General features: G+C 49.6%; 1 protein-coding gene across 1 annotated transcript in view; it reads right to left on the minus strand.

Annotated features, from left to right (window-relative positions):
- LOC140423837 (uncharacterized) overlaps positions 1 to 27,997 on the minus strand; it is a 47,226-nt gene that overhangs the window by 1,797 nt on the left and 17,432 nt on the right. Inside the window, exon 2 of the mRNA XM_072507820.1 lies at positions 2,692 to 3,036. Coding sequence (XP_072363921.1) covers positions 2,692 to 3,036 — 345 coding nt within the window. The remainder of the gene's footprint in view (positions 1 to 2,691; positions 3,037 to 27,997) is intronic.

A 27,997-nucleotide genomic window follows, 5' to 3' on the forward strand; every position in this document is an offset into this window, starting at 1 on the left:
CTCACTGCTTCCCTCGGAATGATCACTTTCCCTGACAGTGAATCCTCAGAATCATTCTGCTGCTGTGTACAGTCAGCCTCCCCCCCACCCCCAACTCACCCCCCACCTCACCCCTCACGCCACCCCGCCTCCCAACCTCACCCCCAAACTGAGTGTATCCCGTTCTCCAATCACAGCCCCATGGCTGCCTCAGCTGTACGGGATGGGAGGGGGGGGGGGCATCGCTCGGATGCCCCAGATCCAGGGGGTAATAGATCGCACACATGTTCACTTGCACACACCGGGGCGCCACGGAGTTCCCTTCAGCAACAGAAAGGGATTCCACTCTCTGAACCTCCAACTTGTGAGCGACCACCACATGGAGATCGTGCTCGTGTGTGCACACTTTCCCGGGAGTGTGCACGACAGCTGCATCCTGGGGCAGTCAAACATCCCCGACATCTTCGAGGGACACCCCAGGGTGAAGGGGTACCTGCTGAGGACCTTTGCTGTTTGGAGGACAGTGTTAATAAGTTTTCAGATGACCTAAAGGTTGGTGGAATTGTGGATAGCGATGAGGACTGTCAGAGGATACGGCAGGATATAGATCGTTTGGAGACATGCGCAGAGAGATGACAGATTGACTATAATCCGGCTAAATGTGAGGTTATGCTTTTTGGGAGGTCTAAAATATTTGGGAAATATACAGTAAATGCCAGAACCCTTGAGAATATTGACAGGCAGAGGGATCTGGGTGTACAGGTACACAGGTCAGTGGAAGTGGTAAAACAGGTGGAGAAGGTTGTCAAGAAGACATACGGAATGCTTGCCTTCATTGGTCCGGCAATTGAGCATAAAAATTGGCACGTCATGCTCTAGTTGTGTAGAACCTTAGTTAGGCCACTTGGAATACAGTGTTTAATTCTGGTCACCACACTACCAGAAGGATGTGGAGGGTTTGGAGATGGTATAGCAGAGGTTTACCAGGATGTTGCCTGGTGTGGAGGGCATTGACTATGAGGAGAGGTTGGAGAAACATGGTTTGTTCTCACTAGAGCGGCGGAGGTTGAGGGGCAACCTGATAAAAGTCTCCAAAGTAATGAGGGGCATGGACAGAGTAGACAGGCAAAAGCTTTGTCCCAGGGTGGGAGAGTCAATTAATGGGGGACACAGGTTTAAGGTGCAAGGGGCAAAGTTTAGAGGCGATGTGCAAGGGAAGTTTTATTACACAGAGGGTAGCGGGTGCCTGGAACTCGCTGTCGGAGGAGATGGTGAACGCAGCTACAAAAGTGACGTTTATGGGGCACCTTGACAAATCCATAAATAGGATGGGAATAGAGGGATAAGTTCTCCGGAAGTATTGAGGGTTTTCAGTTAGATGGGCAATATGGACGGCGCAGGCTTGGAGCTGAAGGAGCCAGTCCTGTGCTGTACTTTTCTTTGTTCTTAAAGCTGCGATTCAGGAGTAGTCAATGTGAGGTCATCGTTGAATTTAACCATTTATTTGTTTACAGAGAGATGGCCAATGGGATATAGTTTCTGTTTTGGAAGGTCACTGGAGTGTAGATAATTGGTGAATGATGGTGTTTAGTCTTCGCTGGGCAGGTCATGGGATATCACATTGGGATGTTTGAATTAAGGTTTGTTTTACCATAAAAGATGCCTATTGGTCAGACTCACCACTCCTGGGGTGAAATATCCTTTCCTCACAGTTTTATGAATTGTAAATTGTTTGGGGTTTCCTGCCCGGGATCCTAACAAAAGTTGGGGTCTGGTCCGGGACCGTCACAGCTCCCCACCATCATTCATGACAGGATGTGAAAAGACAGCTGTGCTTAGATCTGACCATCTGTCCACTCCTCCCCACACAATCCATGCTCATTTCACACACACATTCTCAGCAACGGAGCCATTTCTTTGTCTCCACAATCAAACCATCCATTCGACTGACTCTTGCTGTTTGCAATTGGGAGCCACCTCCTGCCCACTCCCAGCTCCTGATCCTGCAATCAGTCTTCACTCTCACCCACAACACTGGCACTCCACTGATCAACATCATAACTGATATCTGTGTGAATGTGATGGGCACTGTCTATCCCTCCTCAGAATCTTTCACCTCTCCACTCTGTTTAACATCACTGAGCACAGGTTCCTGTTTAAAAGTCTCGGTGAATCCACATTCCAGCCCCTCGCACTGCTCTCTCACGGTCCCACTCCTGCTGCTCACATCATCCACATTGTATCAGCACCAAAGGATTTCTCCTCCAGTGTCTGAATGATCGCCTCTGCTGTGTCCCCAGGGCACCATCCCTGGCTCCCTCCTCATCCTCATTTCACCCTCAGAAACCTGGTCAACATTCCCATCTTCACCATCACACAGATCAGTCTCTCCACCTCCCCCATTGATCCCAATGTTCTTTCCTCTCTCCAAATGTCTGTCCAACATTCGGACTCGGCTAAGACAAAGTTTCTCTGCAGCTCAGTAAACAGCCACACGGCACTAACCTCCCCAGACACCCCCTCAGGATAAAGCCAGAGATGTGGAACTTTGGGGAATTGCTGAAGCTGAGCTCAGCTTCTTCCCCACAGTGAACCCATCAGTAAGATCACTTTACATCACCTCCTAGCTCTTCATCATCACAAACGCATCTCCAATTCACTCATCTGGAAGAGGCTATTGCTGTGGGTAATTGGAATGAAAACTCTACTCACTGGTTACATTCAGCCGGCTTCCACTCCCATAGACCCTTCCCCACACTGAGCAGTAATAGACGGCAGTGTCACTGGGCTGCACGTTGCTGATTGTCAGGATGTATCTGTTGGAGTCGATGTGTCTGGAAGGCAGGAAACGCTCAGAGAAACCTGGAGACCGGTATATGTCATTATATGCATAATGTGTTAAAATGCTCTCCCACTGTTTCCCTGGCCGCTCCCGGTACCAATAAACCACGTTGTCTCTCAGTGCGGCGTTCCGCATGGTGCACTGTAACCGTGCAGTCTGACCCTCTGGGACACGTTCCAGACTCGGAGACTGGATAAGGACTGGATCAGTCGCACCTTTAAGAGAAAAACAAAATCAGTGAGTTAAATCCTGAGCTGAAAGTTTCCTGTGAGTATTTAAAGGGACAGTCCAGGCAGTAGAAGTTCTGTGTTAAAGAAAGGAAACAGCTTCTGAGACTGATCTAGTTGTGTTAGTTTGTGAATGATTTCTATCCTGGGGGTTACTCTGTGCTGATCTCAGCAGTACAGATGTGTTGATATAATTGTGAAATGCAATATTGTTCTCACACTGTGGAACAGCTCTCTCAAACACACTGACCTCTCCCAGTTAGTGTCTAAATGAATTCCTGGCATGTGGGTGTCGCTGGCTAGGCCAGCTTTTATTACCCATCCCTAATTGCCCTGAAGGAGGCGGTGGTGAGCTGCCTTCTTGAACTGCTGCAGTCCATGGAGATTGGAGTTATCTTTACTGAACCAATAGTGGGAGAGTGTTTCTCACAATAGGAAGTAGGTTTGGGAATTAGAATGGGAAGTGTCTGCAACATTCGAAGGGGCAGTCAGACATTTAAAGGGACAGGACCGCCCCACGGATCAACAGAACCACAGCCTATTGGGTTTGTGAAAACTGAGGCCTCTCCCCAGGTTAGGGTCCGGGGGGTCAGATTGGGAGAATGGTGTCTCTATCCCTCCATTCCTCAGGTACAGGATCTTTACCAGCTGCTACTGCCATCTTCAACACAGAGGGCATGGGAGTGGGGGTAACTGAGAGAGACTGGAAATAAACCTGAGGGAGCCAAACCCTGTCCCTCCAACTGACATTTTTAATATTGGTAAAGGGCACGGAGCCAGTGGTGGTCCCAGGAGAGGCAAATTGTGGGAAATACAGCTCAGGTAGTGAGTGAACCAGTGGATCGCTCTGGAAGGTGTTGGGTGGTACAGTGGTTAGCACTGCTGCTTCACAGCTCCAGGGACACGGGATCAATTCTGGCCTCAGGTGGCTGTCAGTGAGTAGTTTGTACATTGTCCCCGTGTCTGCGTGGGTTTCCTCTGGGAGCTCCGAGTTACTCCCACAGTCCAGAGATGTGCAGGTTAGGTGGCTTGGCCATGTGCGGGGATACCGGGATAGGACAGGGATAGGGTGGGGGAGTGAGCCTGGCTGCAGTGCTCTGTCATTGCAGACTCCGATGGGCCGAATGGCCTCCTTCTGCACTGTAGGGCTTCTATGATCCCTCTCCCATCCCAACCGGGGAGAGTTTGGTGACGGGAGGGAGCAGAGAATCCAGCAGGAGAGGAAAAGCCGGAAACCCCCGGGTATAAAAAAGTTTGTAATTCCCCTGAAGGCGGATTATTCGTGGCTCAGTTATCCTGCTGCCTGGTGGTGTGATTGCAATTTGCATTCATTTGCATCTCATGAATATTCAATTTAACAGTCGCTCGTCAATATCCCATCAGGCCTTCCTATCGTGCATCACACCAGCGGGAAATCATGTCGGACTCGAACCCGATTGAAAAAGAGAAGCATGAACGAGATGGACCTCAGTCATCGTGTTTTCGGGATCCTTAAGTGGGAGGGGGAGCAGCCCCAAGTCGGGGTCCATATAGGTACAACGACAGAGGTAGGAAAAGGGATAGGGATGTAAGGCAGGAATTCAGGGAGCTAGGGTGGAAACTTAGATCTGGGACAAACAAAATTATTATCTCTGGGTTGTTACCCGTGCCAAGTGCTAGCGAGACGAGGAATACGGAGAGAGAGGAGTTGAACACGTGGCTACAGGGTTGGTGCAGGAGGGAGGGTTTCAGATTTCTGGATAATTGGGGCTCATTCTGGGGTCGGTGCGACCTCTACAAACGGGATGGTCTACACCTGGACCAGAGGGGTACCAATCTACTGGGGGGGAAATTTTCTAATGCTCTTCGGGAGGGTTTAAACTAGTTCAGCTGGGGCTTGAGAACCTGAATTGTAGCTCCAGTATACAGGAGGTTGAGAGTAGTGAGGTCATGAGTAAGGTTTCAAAGTTGCAGGAGTGTACCGGCAGGCAGGAAGGTGGTTTAAAGTGTGCCTTCTTCAATGCCAGGAGCATCCGGAATAAGGTGGGTGAACTTGCGGCATGGGTTGGTACCTGGGACTTTGATGTTGTGGCCATTTCGGAGACATGGATAGAGCAGGGACAGGAATGGTTGTTGCAGGTGCCGGGGTTTAGATATTTCAGTAAGCTCAGGGAAGGTGGTAAAAGAGGGGAGAGGGGACATTGTTAGTCAAGAACAGTATTACGGTGGCAGAAAGGACGTTTGATGAGGACTCGTCTACTGAGGTAGTATGGGCTGAGGTAAGAAACCGGAAAGGAGAGGTCACCCTGTTATGGGTTTTCTATAGGCCTCCGAAAAGTTCCAGAGATATAGAGGAAAGGATTGCAAAGATGATTCTGGACAGGAGCGAAAGCAACAGGGTTGTAGTTCTGGGGGACTTTAACTTTCCAAATATTGACTGGAAACGCTATAGTTTGAATACCTTAGATGGGTCCGTTTTTGTCCAATGTGTGCAGGAGGGTTTCCTGACGCAGTATGTAGATAGGCCAATGAGAGGCGAGGACATATTTGGTACTGGGTAATGAACCAGGACAGGTGTTAGATTTGGAGGTAGTGAGCACTTTGTGATAGGGACCAAAATTTGATTATGTTTACTTTAAAGATGGAAAGGGATAGGTATATACCGCAGGGCAAGAGTTATATCTGGGGGAAAGGCAATTACGATGAGATGAGGCAAGACTTAGGATGCATCGGATGGAGAGGAAAACTTCAGGGGATGGTCGCAATGGAAATGTGGAGCTTGTTCAAGGAACAGCTACTGCGTGTCCTTGCTAAGTATGTACCTGTCAGGCAGGGAGGAAATGGTTGAGCGAGGGAACTGTGGTTTACTAAAGCAGTCGAATCACTTGTCAAGAGGAAGAAGGATGTTTATGTAAAGATGAGACATGAAGGTTCAGATAGGGCGCTCGAGAGTTACAAGTTAGCTAGGAAGGATCTAAAGAGAGAGCTAAGAAGAGCCAGGAGGGGACATGAGAAGTCTTTGGCAGGTAGGATCAAGGATAACCCTGAAGCTTTCTATAGATATGTCAGGAATAAAAGAATGACTAGGGTAAGAGTAGGGCCAGTCAAGGACAGTTGTGGGAAGTTGCGCGTGGAGTCTGAGGAGATAGGAGAGGTGCTAAATGAATATTTTTCGTCAGTATTTACACAGGAAAAAGACAATGTTGTCGCGAAGAATACTGAGATTCAGGCTACTTGACTAGAAGGGCTTGAGGTTCATAAGGACGAGGTGTTAGCAATTCTGGAAAGTGTGAAAATAGATAAGTCCCCTGGGTCGGATGTGATTTATCCTAGGATTCTCTGGGAAGCTAGGGAGGAGATTGCTGAGCCTTTGGCTTTGATCTTTAAGTCATCTTTGTCTGCAGGTAGAGTGCCAGAAGACTGGAAGATAGCAAATGTTATCCCCTTGTTCAAGAAGGGGAGTAGCGACAACCCCGGTAATTATAGACCAGTGAACCTTACTTCTGTTGTGGGCAAAGTCTTGGAAAGATTTATAAGAGATAGGATGTATAATCATCTGGAAAGGAATAATTTGATTAGAGATAGTCAACGCGGTTTTGTGAAGGGTAGGTCGTGCCTCACAAACCTTATTGAGTTCTTTGAGAAGGTGACCAAACAGGTGGATGAGGGTAAAGCAGTTGATGTGGTGTATGTGGATTTCAGTAAAGCGTTTGATAAGGTTCCCCACGGTAGGTTACTGCAGAAAATACAGAGGCATGGGATTCAGGGTGATTTAGCAGTTTGGATCAGAAATTGGCTAGCTGGAAGAAGGCAAAGGGTGGTGGTTGATGGAAAATGTTCAGACTGGAGTCCAGTTACTAGTGGTGTACCCCAAGGGTCTGTTTTGGGGCCACTGCTGTTTGTCATTTTTATAAATGACCTGGAGGAGTGCGTAGACGGATGGGTGAGTAAATTTGCAGATGACATTAAAGTCGGTGGAGTTGTGGACAGTGCGGAAGGATGTTACAAGTTCGAGAGGGACATAGATAAGCTACAGCGTTGGGCTGAGAGGTGGCAAATGGAGTTTAATGAAGAAAAGTGTGAGGTGATTCATTTTGGAAGGAATAACAGGAAGACTGTGCTAATGGTAAGATTCTTGGCAATGTGGATGAGCAGAGAGATCTTGGTGTCCATGTACATAGATCCCTGAAAGTTGCCACCCAGGTTGAGAGGGTTGTTAAGAAGGCGTACGGTGTGTTAGCTTTTATTGGTAGAGGGATTGAGTTTCGGAGCCACGAGGTCATGTTGCAGCTGTACAAAACTCTGGTGCGGCCGCATTTGGAGTATTGCGTGCAATTCTGGCCGCCGCATTATAGGAAGGATGTGGAAGCATTGGAAAGGGTGCAGAGGAGATTTACCAGGATGTTCCCTGGTATGGAGGGAAGATCTTATGAGGAAAGGCTGAGGGACTTGACGCTGTTTTCGTCAGAGAGAAGAAGGTTAAGAGGTGACTTTATTGAGGCATACATGAGGATCAGAGGATTAGATAGGGTGGACAGTGAGAGCCTTTTTCCTCGGATGGTGACGTCTAGCACGAGGGGACATAGCTTTAAATTGAGGGGAGATAGAAGTAGGACAGATGTCAGAGGTAGGTCCTTTACTCAGAGAGTAGTAAGGGCGTGGAATGCCCTGCCTGCAACAGTAGTGGACTCACCAACACTAAGGGCATTCAAATGGTCATTGGATAGACATATGGATGATAAGGGAAAAGTGTAGATGGGCTTCAGAGTGGTTTCAGAGGTCGGTGCAACATCGAGGGCCAAAGGGCCTGTACTGCGCTGTAATGTTCTATGTTCCATGTTCACTCGAGATGTTGAGGTGAGTAACACACAGATCCTGCCCACCATCGCGCTGCATCACTCCTGTTACACTCAGCACCTCTCTGCTGGGGCCACTAGTTTGTGCCCTTCAGCTCCAAGCAGAGCTGGTCTTTTTGGACAGAATGTGCTGCGGGACCCATGGACCATCCACTCCAATGGTCCTACGTTTCCCCAGAGGTGTGGTGCGTGGTGAACGGGTTGCTGAGGAAGACAAGTGGGACAATGAGGAAGGAGGTTTGTGCAAGTGCGGGTGGGGAGGAGGGGATGGGGCAGGGTGGGAATGTCCATCACCATAGCAACTGGATCCACAACATCTGCTGCGATGGTTGCTGGGGGTTCAGGGCTGCCCACTTTAACATTGGCTGATGACTCTGGTGCATCACCCTCAGACTCGAGCTGAGGAGAGGTACAACGCTGCTCACACCTCCACACCCTCCCTCATAGAGCAGACCATCGTACCTCTGAAGATGCGACAGGAAGGAAAATAAGAAAAGTGATAGGCAGAGAAATCAAGGCCCTTTGTCTGATAATGAAGTTGTAAAAAAGTGTAGGGATGGAACAAGGAACGTTAAAAGGACGAACCTTAAGGTTTTATACCTGAACGTGCAGATCATTTGAAATAATGGATGAATTAGTTGTGCAGATAGATGTAAAGGGATTGGACCACTGAAAAATGAGGCTGAAGAAGTAATAATAGGAAACAAAGAAATGGCCGAGGAACTGAATAGTTACTTTGCATCAGAATTCATGGTGGAAGACACCAGTGGGATGCCAGAGCTCCAGGAGAATCAGGGGGCAGAGGTGAGTGTCATGGCCATCGCTAAGGAGAAGGTTCTGGGGAAACTGGAAGGTCTGAAGGTGGATAAATCCCCTGGACCGGATGGACTACACCCCAGGATTCTGAAAGAGAAGCTGAGGAGATTGCAGAGGCATTGCTGATGATCTTTCAGGAATCATTGGAGGCAGGGAGGGCCCCAGTGAACTGGAAAGTGGCTAATGTAATACGGCTGTTTCAGAAGGGAGGGAGGCAGAAGACGGGAATTTATAGGCCGATAGCTTGACTTCGGTCATTGGTAAGCTTTTAGAGTGCATTATTAAAGATGAGATCGCGGAGTACTTGGAAGTGCATCGTGAAATTGGACTGAGTCACACGGCGTCGTCAAGGGGAGGTCATGTCTGACAAATCTGTTAGAGTTCTTTGAGGAGGTAACAAGGAAGTTAGACAAAGGAGAACCAGTGGATATGATTTATTTAGATTTCCAGAAGGCGTTTGACAAGGTGCCACATAGGAGACTGTTAAATAAGTTAAGGTGTTAAGGGTAAGATCCTGGTGTGGATAGAGGATTGGCTGACTGGCAGAAGGCAGAGAGTGGGGGTAAAGGGATCTTTTTCAGGATGGCAGCTGGTGACAAGTGGTGTGCCTCAGGGGTCTGTGCTGGGACCACAGCTTTTCACAATATACATTAATGATCTGGAAGAAGGAACTGAAGGCACTGTTACTAAGTTTGCAGATGAAACAAAGATGTGTCGAGGGACGGGTACTATTGAGGAAGCGGGGGGCTGCAGAAGGACTTGGACAGGCTGGGAGAGTGGGCAAAGAAGTGGGATACAATGTGGAAAAGTGTGAGGTTATGTACTTTGGAAGGAGGAATGGAGGCATGGACTATTTTCTAAATGGGAAAATGCGTAGGAAATCAGAAGCAGAAAGGGACTTGGAAGTCCTTGTTCACGATTCTCTTAAGGTTAACTTGCAGGTTCAGTCGGCAGTTAGGAAGGCAGGAATGTTTTTTTAAAATATTTTTTATTCCCCTCCGTTTTCACATTTTCTCCCAAATTTACAGCCACAATAAACAATAATCAGTAACGAATGTAATGTCAATCCCCATATCAATAACAACGATCCCACCCTCCCACCAAACCCCAGACATTGGCCCACATGTTAACATAAAAAAATGACAAAAAGGAATCAGGAATCACCCATAGTCAGCATTAACACGCACAGTTGCCCTCGCCCCCACCCTCCCAGCCCCCAACCCCACTAATGTTCGATGTAATTCAATTCTCGAAAGTGCATAATGCATGCAGCACGGTAACATAGTGGTTAGCACAATTGCTTCACAGATCCAGGGTCCCAGGTTTGATTCCCCGCTGGGTCACTGTCTGTGCGGAGTCTACACCTTCTCCCAGTGTGTGCGTGGGTTTCCTCCGGGTGCTCCGATTTCCTACCACAGTCCAAAGATGTGCAGTTTAGGTGGATTGGCCATGCTAAATTGCCCTTAATGTCCAAAATTGCCCTTAGTGTTGGGTGGGGTTACTGTGTTATGGGGATAGGGTGGAGGTGTGGGCTTCGGTAGGGTGCTCTTTCCAAGAGCCGGTGCAGACTCAATGGGCCGAATGGCCTCCTTCTGTACTGTAACTTCTATGAATAACGCCCATGAATTGTAGAACCACTCCATCCTTCCCTTCAGTTCAAATTTGACCTTTTCAAGCGTTACGAATTCCAGCAGGTCCCCCCGCCACTCCAGGGCACAGGGTGGAGAGGTTGATCTGCACCCTAACAGGATCAACAAGACGAAGGCTACAACATCTGCCTCAGCGCCCGTTTCCATCCCCGGTTGGTCCGACATCCGGAATATGGCCTCCCGAGGGCCCGGGTCCAGTTTCATGTGCACCACTTTAGAGATTACCCGAAACACCTTCTTCCAGTAATCCTCCAGCTTTGGACAGGACCAAAACATATGAACGTGGTTTGCGGGGCCTCCCCCGCAATGTTCACACACATCTTCTACCCCCTCAAAGAGCTGGCTCATCCTCGCCCTTGTACGGTGCGCTCTATACACCACCTTCAGCTGTATCAGCCCCAACCTCGCACATGAGGTGGAGGCGTTCACCCTCCGGAGCACCTCACACCAGAACCCCTCCTCCATACCCTCTCCCAACTCTTCCTCCCACTTTGCCTTGATCCCTTCTAGTGGCGCCTTCTCCTCCTCCAAAATAGCCCCGTAAACCGCCGACACTACCCCCTTCTCCAGTCTCCGTGTCGTTAGCACCTCCTCCAGCAATGTGGAGGCCGGCTCCACTGGGAAGTTCTGTATTTCCTTTCTGGAAAAGTGTCAAACCTGCATGTATCGAAATATTTCCCCCTGCTGCAGCCCATACTTCGCTCCCAGCTCCTTCAATCCTGCAAAACAATCCCCAAGAAATAAATCTTTTAGTGTTCTAATTCCTTTCTCCTCCCATCTCCGAAAATGTCCATCCTACTTCCCTGGCTCAAATCTATGGTTCCCCCGATTTGGCATTTCACTTGCCCCTGCCCCCAACCCGAAGCGCTGTCGAAACTGCCTCCAAATTCTCAACAAAGCTATTACTACCGGACTCCCTGAGAATCCCCCTCGAGGCCGTCGGGAGCGACGCTGTCGCCCGCACCTTCAATCCCGAACCCCTATACAAACTCTCCTCCATTCTGACCCATTCTGATTCAAGCCCTCTGACCCAGCTCCGTACCTTCTCCACATTCGCCGCCCAGTAATAGTCCATCAGGTTCGGAAGACCCAAACCCCCTGCCTGCCTTCCTCTCTGTAGTAGCACCTTTCTAATTCTGGCCACCTTCCCTCCCCATATGAACGAGGTAATCATCCCTTCAAACCCTTCTAGCCTGTCAAAGGCTTTCTCGGCGTCCAATGCCACAACCACCTGTTTCCTTCCCCTCTGCCGGTACCATAACCACATTCAATATCCTCCTAATGTTCGAAAAGAGCTTCCTCACACTCACAAACACGGTCTGATCTTCACCTATCACCTTTGGGAGGCACTCCTCCAGCCGACCTTCCAGTACATTCGCCAATACCTTTGCGTCCATGTTAAAACGTGATGTGGGCCTATACGACCCACATTCTGTCGGATCCTTATCTTTCTTAAGTAACAGAGGAATCGATGCCTGCCCCAAGGTTTGTGGTAACACCCCCTTCCCTATCGCCTCCTCAAACATCCCCACCATCAGCGGTACCAGCTTATTTTTGAATTTTTTATAATATTCCACCGGAAACCCATCCGGCCCTGCCACCTTCCCCGACTGCATCCTCCCAATCGCACCTTTTATCTCCTGCTCCATTATCGCCCCCTCTAATGTAGCCCTGTCCCCCTCCCCTAACCTCGGGTACTCCAGCCCATCTAGAAATTCCTGCATCTCCCGGCCTCCCCCAGGTGGCTCTGACCTGTACAATCTCTCATAGAATTCCTTAAAGACCGGGTTAATCTGATCTGGAGCTACCACCAACTTCCCTGCCCTGCCCCGCACCTGCACAATTTCCCTTGCTACAGCCTCCCTACGGAGCTGACCCACCATCATATGGCCCGCCTTCTCTCCATGCTCGGAAACTGCCCCCCTTGCTCGCCTCCATTGGCGTACCGCCTTCCTGGTAGATAGTCGGTCAAAGCTCGCCTGGAGTTCCTTCCTCTTTTCCAACTGTGCTGGGTCCCTATCTTCTGCATCCCTCCTGTCTACCTCCAGCATCTCATCTATTACCCTCTGACGTTCCAACCTCTCCTCTTTGTCTAGCCTCGCCTTGAACGAGATCACCTCACCCCTCACCACCGCCTTTAAAGCCTCCCAGACAACCGCCTTTGGCACCTCACCCGTGCAGTTAAAACGTAGATATTCCTCCAATACTTTTTCAATTTTGTCACAGAACCCTCTGTCCCCAACAGTCCCACATCTAACTTCCACCCTGGTCTCTGTACCATCCCCTTCTCCGGTGCCATATCCACCCAATGCGGAGCATGGTCTGATATTGCAATTGCCGAATACTCCGACTCTTTGACCCCAGCCAGCAGCGCATTCCCCACCATGAAAAGGTCAATCCGCGAGGACACCTTATGGACCGCTGAGAAAAACGAGTACCCCGCTCCCTCGGGTGCAGTAACCTCCAAGGGTCCACCCCTCCCATTTCCACCATTCGCCCAGCCAGCGCCTTCGCCCCCCCTGATGGGGTCAGCGAGCACGGCTGTGACCTGTCCAATTCTGGCTCCTGCACCAAGTCCCGGTCCCGACCCACTATCAGTTTGTGTCCAAGTCAGGGATGGCCCCACACACCTTCGCGAATCCCACACCGTCCCAATTGGGACCATATACACTTACCAGCGCCACTAGCCTCCCCTCCAGCGCCCACGTCACAATCACATACCTACCCCCTGATCTGCCACCACCTTCTCCATCTGGAACCGTACCCTTTTGCTGACCATTACCGCTACCCCTCGAGCTCTTCCGTCAAATCCAGAATGAAACACCTGACCAACCCAGCCCCTTTTTGGTCTCACTTGGTCCTTCACCCTCAGGTGAGTCTCCTGCAGCATTGCTACAACGGCCTTCAAATTTTCGAGATGCGCAAGCACCCTTGACCTCTTGACTGGGCCTCCGAACCCCCTCACGTTCCACGTGACTATCCTAACTGGAGGTCTCTCACGCCCTTCTTATCCACCATCATCTTCCCACCGGGTCCTGCCCCGTGAGCCTGATCCGTTCCTTTCCATTATTAACATCGAACCCCCTCCCAGGATCCCCCCCTGCATTTCCCCTCGAGAAAATCTCCCCCAGTATCGATCCTCCCCCAGCCTGCTCGCCTCATAGGCCCATTGAAACCTGTTAACCAGGCTCCGCAGCCCTCCTCTCAACTCACCTCCATTCACTAGCCAACTTTAGTTAGCTAGTGCGGGTAGTCCCCCTCTCCCCCAAAAAGGGGTACTGTCCCCTCCCACCCAGTCCCAGAAGAAAAAGAAAAACAATCTAACCCATACAATTCAATGAAATAACAAACAGGTGGGGGAGGAGAGTCAGCTCAGGCCAATTTAAGAAGAGCAACTTGTAACTCACTCCAGGTGAGTTCTCCCAGTGAGCCAGAGAAGACACAGCCAGAGTGAGACAGCAAAGAGTGAGTTTAGGAATTTGAATCTAGGTGAGAATTCAAAGCTGGGTGGGGAGGATGTGCTTTTTATCCCTGGGAAGTGACTGGTAAGTAGTTTTTCTTTTCATTGTCTAATTTATTTATTTTTTCTTTCATTTTTTGCAATTGTAGTTGTATAAGTTTACCTACGGTTTAAGACATGGCAGGAGACCTCAGACCTGTGTCATGCTCCTCGTGTGCGATGTGGGAGCTCAGGGACACGTCCACTGTCCCTGGCTCCTTCACGTGCAAGAAGTGTGTCCAGTTGCAGCTCCTGTTAGACCGCTTGATGGCTCTGGAGCTGCAGATGGACTCACTTTGGAGCATCCGTGATGCTGAGGATAGCACGTTTAGCGAGTTGGTCACACCGCAGGTGAAAAGTACTGAGGGAGATAGAAAATGGGTGACCAAAAGACAGAGCAAGAGTAGGAAGGTGCGCCCTGTGGTCATCTCCCTGCAAAACAGATATACCGCTTTGGATACTGTTGAGGGAGATGGCTCACCAGGGGAAGGCAGCAGCAGCCAGGTTCATGGCACCGTGGCTGGCTCTGCTGCGCAGCTGGGCAGGAAGAAGAATGGCAGGGCTATAGTGATAGGGGACTCAATCGTAAGTTCTGCGGATGCAATCGAGACTCCAGGATGGTATGTTGCCTCCCTGGTGCAAGGGTCAAGGATGTAGCGGTGCGGCTGCAGGACAATCTGGGGGGAGGGGTGGGGGGAGGGGGGGGGCGGGTGGGGGTGAACAGCCAGCTGTCGTGGTGCACATAGGCACCAACGATATAGGTAAAAAATAGGACGAGGTCATACAAGCTGAATTCAGGGAGTTTGGAGTTAAACTAAAAAGTAGGACCTCAAATGTAGTAATCTCAGGATTGCGACCAGTGCCACGAGCTAGTCAGAGTAGGAATGTCCGGATAGATAGGATGAATGCGTGGATCGAGAGATGGTGCAAGAGGGAGGGATTCAAATTCCTGGGGCATTGGAACCAGTTCTGAGGGAGGTGGGACCAGTACAAACTGGACATTCTGCACCTGGGCAGGACTGGAACCGATGTCCTAGAGCTTTTGCTAGTGTTTGCTCGAGTTGTTGGGGAGGGTTTAAACTAATGTGGCAGGTGGATGGGAACTGATGCAGGAAGTTGGAAGGTCGTAAAACAGGGACAGAAACAAAAGGCAGTAAGGGGGAAAGTGTAAGGCAGAGAAGCCATAGTCAAAAATCAAAAAGGGCGACAGTACAAGTTACAGTGACTGAGGGGAGCTCAGTGAATAGGACCAGGAATACTAAAAGGAAAAAAATGGGAAGTAAAAACATTAATGGTAAGCGACACGGCAGGTTGTTACATGAAGATATGGGTTCGATGACCAGGAAAATTAGGAGAAAGGTTAAGAGGAAATATAACTTAGGAGAGGTTACTGATCGAGATGTTAAGATTCAGAACAGAGGTAAAAATGCCTACATAAGTGTACTTTGCCTGGATGCTCGTAGTATTCGGAATAAGGTAAATGAGTTGATGGCGCAAATCATCGTGAATGACTATGATTTAGTGGCCATTACTGAAACATGGTTAAAGGATGGTCACGACTGGGAGTTAAATATCCAAAGGTATCAAACTATTCGGAAGGACAGAGTGGATCGTAAGGGTGTAGCTCTGTTATTTAAGGATGACATCTGGGCAATAGTAAGAGATGACATTGGTGCTATGGAGGATAAGGTTGAATTCATTTAGGTAGAAATCAGGAATAGTAAGGCAAAAAAGTCACTGATAGGAGTAGTCTATAGGCCACCAAATAGTAACATTATGGTGGGGCATGCAATAAACAAAGAAATAACAGATGCATGTAGAAATGGTACAGCAGTTATCATGGGGGATTTTAATCTACATGTCGATTGGTTTAACCAGGTTGGTCAAGGCAGCCTTGAGGAGGAGTTTATAGAATGTATCCGCAATAGTTCCCTAGAACAGTATGTAATGGAACCTACGAGTGAACAAGTGGTCCTCGATCTGGTGCTGTGTAATGAGACAGGATTGATTCATGATCTCATAGTTAGGGATCCTCTCGGATGGAGCGATCACAATATGGTGGAATTTAAAATACAGATGGAGGGTGAGAAGGTAAAATCAAACACTAGTGTTTTGTGCATAAACAAAGGAGATTACAATGGCATGAGAGAAGAACTAGCTAAGTAGACTAGGAGAAAAGGCTTTATGGTGAAACAGTTGAGGAACAGTGGAGAACCTTCCAAGCGATTTTTCACAGTGCTCAGCAAAGGTTTATACCAACAAAAAGGAAGGACATAGAAAGAGGGAAAATCAACCGTGGATATCGAAGGAAATAAGGGAGAGTATCAAATTGAAGGAAAAAGCATACAAAGTAGCAAAGATTAGTGGGAGACTAGAGGACTGGGAAATCTTTAGGGTGCAACAGAAAGCTACTAAAAAAGCTATAAAGAAGAGTAAGATAGATTATGAGAGTAAACTTGCTCAGAATATAAAAACAGATAGTAAAAGTTTCTACAAATTTATAAAACAAAAAAGAGTGGCTAAGGTAAATATTGGTCCTTTAGAGGATGAGAAGGGAGATTAAATAATGGGAGATGAGGAAATGGACGAGGAACTGAACAGATTTTTTGGGTCGGTCTTCACAGTGGAAGACACAAATAACATGCCAGTGACTGATATAAATGAAGTTATGACAGATGAGGACCTTGAGAGGATTATTATCTCTAAGGAGGTAGTGATGGGATTGGGATTGGGAACCTGAATTGTCGCTCCAGTATACAGGAGGTTGAGAGTAGTGAGGTCATGAGTAAGGTTTCAAAGTTGCAGCAGTGTACCGGCAGGCAGGAAGGTGGTTTAAAGTGTGTCTACTTCAATGCCAGGAGCATCCGGAATAAGGTGGGTGAACCTGCGGCATGGGTTGGTACCTGGGACTTCAATGTTGTGGCCATTTCAGAGACATGGATAGAGCAGGGACAGGAATGGTTGTTGCAGGTTCCGGGGTTTAGATATTTCAGCAAGCTCAGGGATGGTGGTAAAAGAGGGGGGGGGGGTGCATTGTTAGTCAAGGACAGTATAATGGTGGCAGAAACCACGTTTGATGAGGACTCGTCTACTGAGGTCGTATGGGCTGAGGTTAGAATCCGGAAACGAGAGGTCACCCAGTTAGGGGTTTTCTATAGGCCTCCGAAAAGTTCCAGAGATGTAGAGGAAAGGATTGCAAAGATGATTCTGGATCGGAGCGAAAGCAACAGGGTAGTTGTTATGGGGGACTTTAACTTTCCAAATATTGACTGGAAACGCTAAAGTCCGAGTACTTTAGATGGGTCTGTTTTTGTCCAATGTGTGCAGGAGGGTTTCCTGACACAGTATGTAGATAGGCCAACGAGAGGCGAGGCCATATTGGACAGGTGATAGATTTGGAGGTAGGTGAGCACTTTGGTGATAGTGACCACAATTCGATTACGTTTACTTTAGTGATGGAAAGGGATAGGTATATACCGCAGGGCAAGAGTTATATCTGGGGGAAAGGCAGCATTGTGGATAGCACAATTGCTTCACAGCTCCAGGGTCCCAGGTTCAATTCCGGCTTGGGTCACTGTCTGTGCGCAGTCTACACATCCTCCCCGTGTGTGCGTGGGTTTCCTCCGGGTGCTCCGGTTTCCTCGCACAGTCCAAAGATGCGCAGTTTAGGTGGATTGGCCACGATAAATTGCCCTTAGTGTCCAAAATTGCCCTTAGTGTTGGGTGGGGTTACTGGGTTATGGGGATAGAGTGGAGGTGTTGACCTTGGGTAGGGTGTTCTTTCCAAGAGCCGGGGCAGACTCGATGGGCCGAATGGCCTCCTTCTGCACTGTAAATTCTATGATAATTATGATGCGACGAGGTAAGACTTTGGATGCATCGGATGGAGAGGAAAACTGCAGGGGATGGGCACAATCGAAATGTGGAGCTTGTTCAAGGAACAGCTACTGCGCGTCCTTGATAAGTATGTACCTGTTAGGCAGGGAGAAAGTGGTCGAGCGAGGGAACCGTGGTTTACTAAAGCAGTTGAAACACTTGTCTCGAGGAAGGAGGAGGCTTATGTCAAGATGAGACACGAAGGTTCAGTCAGGGCGCTCGAGAGTTACACCCAAGGGCTAGGGTCTGGCAGACGGAATACAATGTTGACAAATGTGAGATAATCCATTTTGGTATGAATAACAGCAAAAGGGATTATTATTTAAATGATCAAATATTAAAACATGCTGCTGTGCAGAGAGACCTGGGTGTGCTAGTGCATGAGTCGCAGAAAGTTGATTTGCAGGTGATTAAGAAGACGTGAGTTCACTTCAGCCATTATCACAGCGGTCTACATCTCACCCCAGGCAGAAGTGAGGAAGGTGCTTGACGAACTATACACAGTAATAAACAACTACGAAACAGAACACCCCGAGGCCTTGTTCCTCATGGCCGGAGACTTCAACAAAGCCAACCTCAAGAGTGTACTGCCAAAATTCCACCAGCTCATCTCCTGTCCCACCAGGGGCGACAACACTCTTGACCACTGCTACTCAAGAATCAAAGGCGCCTCCCGTTCCATCCCCCGATCACACGTTGGGAAATCAGACCATAAGACGTGCTCCTTCTCCCGGCATACAAGCAGAAACTCAAGCAGGAGAATCCAGCTAAGAAGGTTGTGCAGTGCTGTTCCGAGGAGACAGAAGAGCTCTTACGTGACTGCTTAGAGACAGTGGACTGGTCCATATTTATGAACTCAGCGACCAACTTAAATGAGTATGCCACCACCGTCACAGACTTCATCAACAAATGTGTGAAAGACTGCGTGCCAAAGAAAGCAGTACGTGCAATCCCCAACCGGAAACCATGGCTCACTCGCGAGATTGACTCCCTACTGAAGGACGGATCTGAGGCCTTCAAGGAAGACGACCCTGACCTATACAAGAAATCCAGGTACGACCTCCGCAAAGCCATCAGAGATGCCAAGAGAGAATATCAAACCAAGCTAGAGTCACAGACAGACTCTCGGCGGTTGTGGCAAGGACTAAACATCATAACGGGCTACAAAGCGAAGCCGAACAGTATCTCTGGCAGCAGCGCACCCTTCCCCGATGAACTCAATGCATTCTATGCTCGGTTCGAGCAGGTAACCAACAATCCGCTGTCGAATGCCCCAGCAGCCCATAATTCACCCATACCCATCATCACAGCTTCCGAAGTCAGATTGGCCTTCCTGAAAGTGAACCCTCGGAAGGCGACGGACCCGGACAGGATCCCTGGTCGTGCACTCAGAGTCTGCGCGGACCAGCTGGCAGAGGTATTTGCGGACATCTTTAACCTGTCCTTACTCCACTCCGAGGCCCCCACCTGCTTCAAGAAGACCACCATCATACCGGTACCAAAGAAGAACCAGGCAACGTGTCTCAATGACTACCGACTAGTGGCCCTGACTTCAGTCGTAATGAAGTGCTTCGAGAGGTTGATCATGAAGCGCATCACCTCCATACTCCCAGAACACCTTGATGCACTGCAATTTGCACACCGCTGCAACCGGTCCACATCAGACACCATTTCCCTGGCCCTACACTCATCCCTAGAGCATCTCGAAAACAAGGACTCCTACATTAGACTCCTATTTATTGACTACAGCTCCGCCTTCAACACCATAATCCCAGCCAAGCTCATATCAAAGCTCCAAAACCTAGGACTTGGCGCCGCACTCTGCAACTGGATCCTCGATTTTCTGACCAACAGACCATAATCAGTAAGAATGAACAACAACACCTCCTCCACAATAGTCCTCAACACCGGCGCCCCGCAAGGCTGCGTACTTAGTCCCCTACTCTACTCCCTGTACACACACGACTGCGTGGCAAAACTTGGTTCCAACTCCATCTACAAATTTGCTGACGATACGACCATAGTGGGCCGGATCTCGAATAACGAAGAGTCCGAATGCAGGAGGGAGATAGAGAATCTAGTGGAGTGGTGTAGCGACAACAATCCCTCCCTCAATGCCAGCAAAACTAAAGAGCTGGTAATTGACTTCAGGAAGCAAAGTACTGTACATACCCCTGTCAGCATCAACAGGGCCGAGGCGGAGATGGTTAACAGTTTCAAATTCCGAGGGGTGCACATCTCCAAAAATCTGTCCTGGTTCACCCACGTCGACGCTACCAAGAAGAAAGCACAACAGCGTCTATACTTCCTTAGGAAACTAAGGAAATTTAGCATGTCCACATTAACCCTTACCAACTTTTACGGATGCACCATAAAAAGCATCCTATCGGGCTGCATCACAGCCTGGTATGGCAACTGCTCGGCCCAGGACCGCAAGAAACTTCAGAGAGTCGTGAACACCGCCCAGTCTATCACACGAACCTGCCTCCCATCCATTGACTCCATCTACACCTCCCGCTGCCTGGGGAAAGCGAGCAGCATGATCAAAGATCCCTCCCACCCGGCTTACTCACTCTTCCAACTTCTTCCATCGGGCAGGAGATACAGAAGTCTGAAAACACACACGAACAGACTCAAAAACAGCTTCTTCCCCACTGTCACCAGACTCCTAAATGACCCTCTTATGGACTGACCTCATTAACACTACACCCTGTATGCTTCATCCGATGCCAGTGCTTATGTAGTTACATTGTAAACCTTGTGTTGCCCTATTATGTATTTTATTTTATTCCGTTTTCTTCTCATGTACTTAATGATCTGTTGAGCTGCTCGCAGAAAAATACTTTTCACTGCACCTCGGTACACGTGACAATAAACAAATCCAATCCGAATGGAATTTTGTCCTTCATTGCTAGAGGGATGGAGTTTAAGACTAGGGAGGTTATGCTGCAATTGTATAAGGTGTTAGTGTGGTGATACACCACTGTACTTCCCTAGCATTGTACATAGTTATGTAATAGTTGTGTGTAACGTGGCCCTGTCATCCTGTGTATTGTACTGTAGCTCTGTAGAGGTTCGGTCACCTGTATGTAACCTGACCTGGTCACGGAGAGCTCCACCTTGGCCACTCCCCCGGGAGTTAGGTATAAGATCCCGCTTCTGAGACCTGACCCATTTTGTCTGGGGTTGTCTGTGTCGGGTATGCTTCCTTTGTAGTGTATTAAAGCCTTGGTTAAAGTCTCACATGTCTTTGTGGTTCTTGACGCTTAGTGCATCAGTTAGTGAGTCCACACCTGGATTATTGTGTTCAGTGTTGGTCTCCTTACTTGAGAAAGGACGTACTGGCGCTGGAGGGTGTGCAGAGGAGATTCACTAGGTTAATCCCAGAGCTGAAGGGGTTGGATTACGAGGAGAGGTTGAGTAGACTGGGACTGTACTCGTTGGAATTTAGAAGGATGAGGGGGAATCTTATAGAAACATATAATATTATGAAGGGAATAGATAGGATAGATGCGGGCAGGTTGTTTCCACTGGCGGGTGAAAGCAGAACGAGGGGGCATAGCCTCAAAATAAGGGAAAGTACATTAAGGACTGAGTTTAGGAGGAACTTCTTCACCGAAAGCGTTGTGAATCTATGGAATTCCTTGCCCAGTGAAGCAGAAGAGGCTCCTTCATGAAATGTTTTTAAGATAAAGATAGATAGGTAGTTTTTTGAAGAATAAAGGGATTAAAGGTTATGGTGTTCGGGCCGGAAAGTGGAGCTGAGTCCACAAAAGATCAGCCATGATCTCATTGAATGTCGGAGTAGGCTCGAAGGGGCCAGATGGCCGACTCCTGCTCCTAGGTGCAAAAATGCCAATCAAACCAAACAAAAACTTAAACTCTATAACAATGTGAAGTCAAGTCTGTGACAATACATGTCAGTGAAAAGCAAGTTATAACATTTGTACATTTTCCAGCTCCCCAATCACAGTCGACGATCTCTCTTCCAGCTCCACTGCTCACTTCTGTCCCAAGCCTTCTGCCTTCATGAACGCCTCAGCCGCCTCCACCGTTTCAAATTAAAGATCTTTGGCGTTGTCCGTCACCCTCAGCTTTGCCGGGTACACCATACCAAATCGCAGTCCCTTGTTGTACAGTGCCGCTTTCACTCGGCTGGACGCCGCTCGTCTCTTTACTAACTCCACCGCCAAGTCCTGGTAAATCCGAACTCTCGCACCATCCCGCTGCACCTCCCGCTTCTGCTTCGCCCAGTTTAACACCTTCTCCTTCATGTGGTATTTATGGAAACAGATAATTACTGCTCTCGGCGGCTCGTTTACTTTGGGTTTCGGCCTTAACGATTGATGAGCTCGGTCCAGTTCATACCGGGAGGGGTCTTCACCATCTCCCATCAACTCCGCCAGCCTCTCAGCAAAGTACTCTGTTGGCCTTGAGCCCTCTGCCCCTTCAGGTAAGCCCACAATTCTCAGATTTTGCCGCCTCGAGCGTTTATCCAAGTCCTCGAGTTTTGCTCGGAGTCCTCTGTTGGCCTCCACCACCCTCTGTAGTTCGTGTCCCATCGAGGTGAGCTGGTCGCTGTGCTGCGACACGGCCTCCTCCACTTCCTTCATCTTCTCGCCCTGTTCTCTCACCTCGGCCGATGTCTTTGCCACATCCACCCTCACCGGGGCGATTGCCTCCTCCACCAATGATCTCAGTGCGACCGCCATCTCCTTCCTCAACGCCTCCACGTGCCTCGCACACTGCTTCTCCAGCTCCACAGCCATCACCTCGGTCATCCTTTACACTGTAAGCAGTGCGGCCCCACCACGGGGTCCGGCATCTGCCATCTTGTCAGCGCTGTTACTGGTCCTCTCCTCTGGCGGTGAACCCCCGTTTCCTCCCTTCTTCACAGCTGTTTGTGGCGTCCCTTAACCACTTAATATTTTTATTCTTCTTTCTTCAATCTCGAGATAAATAATAAAATAAATTTTAAAAATTGAAAAACTACATTTAGATTTTTTTTTTAAATTAAGAAAAAACTTTTTAATAAAAAAAATTTTAAATTCCAAAAATCAAAGTTCAAAACATCTCTTCCCCTGGGACCGGACTTCAAACTTCCCAAACATGCATTTTCAGCGGGAGGCCACACGGTGTGCGCTGCTCCCCCTCTACATTCGGGCTGGATTCAGGCCTCGCCTCAGGCCACGCTCCTCCCCCGCCGCTTGCTTCGGGCTCGATGCCCCTGCTCCGCCGGTCACGGGGGTCCCCACCGGCTCCAAATCTGCCCGACCCGGCACCCGTCCCTCAGGCACCAACGGCCGAAGAAATCCCGACCGGCGAAACCCCCGGAAAACACCGAAATGCCGCCGACCAGCGGGAGACCCTCTCCAGCACGACCGCTCCGCTCGCACGCGCCACCGGGAGTCGCCAAATGCAATGTTAGCATTCATGTCAAGAGGGCGGGAATACAGGACCAGGGATGGACTTCTGAGGGGGAATCCTATTGAAACGTACAGGATACTGCGAGGCCTGGATAGAGTGGACGTGGAGAGGATGTTTCCACTTGTGGGAAAAACTAGAGCCAGAGGACACAATCTCAGACTAAAGGGACGATCCTTTAAAACAGAGATGAGGAGGAATTTCTTCAGCCAGAGGGTGGTGAATCGGTGGGACTCTTTGCCGCAGAAGGCTGTGGAGGCCAAATCACTGAGTGTCTTTAACACAGAGATAGATAGGTTCTTGATCAATGTCGGGATCAGGGGTTATGGGGAGAAGGCAGGAGACTGGGGATGAGAAAAATATCAGTCATGATTGAATGGCGGAGCCATCTTGATGGGCCGAGTGGCCTAATTCTACTTCTATGTCTTACGGTCATCCTCCTATTTCTGTCCTCACTTTCATCTGGCACTGGGGGTAATCCAGAGATTATGACATACAAGGTCCTGCTTGATCATTTCCTACGAGCTCCCTAAATTGTGACTGCAGGACCCCATCCCCCTTCCTGTCTAAAGTTATTGGTCCCAGTGTGGACCACAACCTCTGGCTGCTTGTCCATCCCCAGATGAATGTCCTGCAGCCGCTCTGTCACACCCTTGACCCTGGCACCAGAGGGGTAACATACCACCCCGGAATCACGTCTACGGCGACAGAAACGGCCGTCTATTCCCCTCACTATCGAGTCCCTATCACTATTGATTTTCCTTTCTTCTTCCTCTCCTGCTGTCCAGCCGAGACCCTCACGGTGCCACAAACCTGACTCTGACTGTAATCCTCTGAGGTATCAACACCCTCACCAGTGTCTGAAACAGAAACCCATTGGTGAATGGGACCCCAGGGGAGTCCCGCACAACCTGCTTCGTGCTCCTGGACTGCCTGGTGGTTACCCATTCCCTCTCTGTTTCCAAACCCTGAAGCTGCGGTGTGACCACCTCTCTGAACGTGCGATCCACGTAGCTCTCAGCCTCGCCGATGTGCCACAGTGACTCCAGCCGGCGCTCCAGCTCTGAAATCCACAGCTCAGGTTTCTGCAGCTGGCAACACTTGCTGCACACACGCTCCTTTCGGACACTGGTAGCGTCCACATTACAGGACACACATTCCACTCCACTGAGCTGTCCTGCCATGTCGTACCTCTACTGCTGGAGCATTAACTCTATTCTACGTTGGGACTGGTATTGCCTCAGTATATAGATCCTAACTTTCCCTTATTTCAGACACTGGATTTCACACACTGCTCCTCACACTGATCTCTGACCAACCAATCAATTCATCAATTTCCTGTGTCCTTGAATTTGTCTTTTTTCCCAAATGCTGCCTCACAGAAGGTGAAATACTCATCAAATAACTCGCCTGCTCTCCTGTATCAGAATAAGGCAACTTTCTGAAGGGTGAAAAATTTGTCTCTGCACCAAATTCCCGCTTTGATCCAGATTCCTAGAATTTACAATGCAGAAGGAGGCCACTCGGCCCATCGAGTCCGCACCAGCTCCTGGAAAGAGCACCCCACTCAAGGCCATACCTCCACCCCATCCCCGCAATCCAGCAACCCCATCCAACCTAAGGGCAATTTATCATGGCCAATCCACCTAACCTGCACATCTTTGGACTGTGGGAGGAAACCGGAGCACCCGGAGGAAACCCACGCCGACACGGGGAGAACGTGCAGACTCCACACAGACAGTGACCCAAGCGGGAATCGAACTTGGGACCCTGGCGCTGTGAAGCCATAATGCTAACCACTATGCTACCGTGCTGCCCAAATCTCCTCACTCAGTCAGTACGCTTGAACGTGTCCCTTTCTCACACAGAGCTGTGAAGAGTCGTCACACGGAGCTCTCGATTTGTCGACACCTTTTTCAGCATTGTTATTCTTATCTGATTAATCACTTTAACAGTGCCATCCAATCAGCATTCATCTTTAAAGCCTTATTTCCTTATAAGGAATGACCTCCCCTTGTCCCCTTTGCTATTTTCATGCCTGGTGTTGGACATCTCACCCTTGTTGTATTTATATTTCAACAAGGAAACGGGTGGTCTACGTTTCTACAGAAACGTTTGCAACATGTGGTTAGAAAGGTTGACAGCTTGATCAGTGTTAGCTGCTGAAGGAAGCTCGAATCCTAAACTGACCAAATATAATGTCCCAGCAAGCCTCGCGGTTTATCATGGCCATCTTTTTATACTTCTACACCGGGAGCTTCTGCCAGGGCCGGGGGGAGGAGCGGGGGGTGGTCAGGAGGTGGGCTGTGGGGTCGGGGTGGACGGGCACGGAACACCATTGCCGCAGCCGGCAAGGCAGCCATGCAGCTAACAGCCCACTGTGAACTTAGGGCCAGGGGATGTAGAGGTCCCTCCCCCAGAGAACCGCCTAGGTGCCCTCTGGCCCCAGCCAACCCATCAGCTGTGTGGGCGCACTCCAGCACAATCAGTGCCATTTTGGTGTCTGTGATGAGTGTGTGTGGGGAGTGCAATGTGTGTGTGCGGCTGGGATGAGTGTGTGTGGGGAGTGTAATGTGTGTGTGCGGCTGGGATGAGTGTGTGTGGGGAGTGTAATGTGTGTGTGCGGCTGGGGTGAGTGTGTGTGGGGAGTGTAATGTGTGTGTGTGGCTGGGATGAGTGTGTGTGGGGAGTGTAATGTGTGTGTGTGGCTGGGATGAGTGTGTGTGGAGAGTGTAATGTGTGTGTGCGGCTGGGATGAGTGTGTGTGGGGAGTGTAATGTGTGTGTGCGGCTGGGATGAGTGTGTGTGGGGAGTGTAATGTGTGTGTGCTGCTGGGATGAGTGTGTGTGGAGAGTGTAATGTGTGTGCAGCTGGGATGAGTGTGTGTGGGGAGTGTAATGTGTGTGTGTGGCTGGGATGAGTGTGTGTGGAGAGTGTAATGTGTGTGTGCGGCTGGAGTGAGTGTGTGTGGGGAGTGTAATGTGTGTGTGCAGCTGGGATGAGTGTGTGTGGGGAGTGTAATGTGTGTGTGCGGCTGGGATGAGTGTGTGTGGGGAGTGTAAATTGTGTGTGCGGCTGGGATGAGTGTGTGTGCGGAGTGTAATGTGTGTGTGCGGCTGGGATGAGTGTGTGTGGAGAGTGTAATGTGTGTGTGCAGCTGGGATGAGTGTGTATGGAGAGTGTAATGTGTGTGTGCAGCTGGGATGAGTGTGTGTGGAGAGTGTAATGTGTGTGTGCAGCTGGGATGAGTGTGTGTGGAGAGTGTAATGTGTGTGTGCAGCTGGGATGAGTGTGTGTGGGAGTGTACTGTGCGTGTGCGGCTGGGATGAGTGTGTGTGGGGAGTGTAATGTGTGTGTGCAGCTGGGATGAGTGTGTGTGGGGAGTGTAATGTGTGTGTGCGGCTGGGATGAGTGTGTGTGGGGAGTGTAATGTGTGTGTGCGGCTGGAGTGAGTGTGTGTCGGGAGTGTAATGTGTGTGTGCGGCTGGGATGAGTGTGTGTGGGGAGTGTAATGTGTGTGTGCGGCTGGGATGAGTGTGTGTGGAGAGTGTAATGTGTGTGTGCGGCTGGGATGAGTGTGTGTGGGGAGTGTAATGTGTCTGTGCGGCTGGGATGAGTGTGTGTGGGGAGTGTAATGTGTGTGTGCGGCTGGGTTGAGTGTGTGTGGGGAGTGTAATGTGTGTGTGCGGCTGGGATGAATGTGTGTGGAGAGTGTAATGTGTGTGTGCAGCTGGGATGAGTGTGTGTGGGGAGTGTAATGTGTGTGTGCGCTGGGATGAGTGTGTGGGGGGAGTGTAATGTGTGTGTGCGGCTGGGATGAGTGTGTGTGGGGAGTGTAATGTGTGTGTGCGGCTGGGATGAGTGTGTTTGGGGAGTGTAATGTGTGTGTGCGGCTGGGATGAGTGTGTGTGGGGAATGTAATGTGTGTGTGCGGCTGGGATGAGTGCGTGTGGGGAGTGTAATGTGTGTGTGTGGCTGGGGTGAGTGTGTGTGGGGAGTGTAATGTGTGTGTGCGGCTGGGATGAGTGTGTGTTGGGAGTGTAATGTGTGTGTGTGGCTGGGATGAGTGTGTGTGGGGAGTGTAATGTGTGTGTGTGGCTGGGATGAGTGTGTGTTGGGAGTGTAATGTGTGTGTGTGGCTGGGATGAGTGTGTGTGGGGAATGTAATGTGTGTGTGTGGCTGGGATGAGTGTGTGTGGGGAGTGTAATGTGTGTGTGCGGCTGGGATGAGTGTGTGTGGGGAGTGTAATGTGTGTGTGTGGCTGGGATGAGTGTGTGTGGGGAGTGTACTGTGTCTGTGCAGCTGCAGCTTGTCAGCCTCCTGAGTGTCAATCACGGACCCGGCCAATCCCGCACCATTTCCCATTGGAATTGATTGTGTTCCACGTGGTGTCGGTGCTGCCCCTCCACAGGAGCTGAATCGACCCGGGTTCGGCGGCAGTTTTGCTGTCGTGAAATTTCACTAATTCTGTGTCGGCGTCAACACTTAGTCTCAGAAACGGAGACTCCAGCCCAGGTCTCCCAAATGTAATTGAATTATTTGAGGAAGTGACTAGGTGTGTAGATGATGCAGTTGATGTAGTCTACATGGACTTTAGTAAGGCTTTTGACAAAGTGCCACACGGGAGGCTGTTGAAGAAGGTAAGAGCCCATGGGATCCAGGGCAATTTGTCGAACTGGATCCAAACCTGGCTCAGTGGTAGGAGGCAGAGGGTGATGATTGAAGGTTGTTTTTGTGACTGGAAATCTGTGTCCAGTGATGTTCCACAGGGATCGGTGCTGGGTCCCTTGTTGTCTGTCGTGTACATCAATGATCTGGATGTGAATACATAGAAAATACAGCACAGAAC

Source organism: Scyliorhinus torazame, chromosome 1, assembly GCF_047496885.1.
Source record: "Scyliorhinus torazame isolate Kashiwa2021f chromosome 1, sScyTor2.1, whole genome shotgun sequence".
Lineage (NCBI taxonomy): Eukaryota > Metazoa > Chordata > Chondrichthyes > Carcharhiniformes > Scyliorhinidae > Scyliorhinus > Scyliorhinus torazame.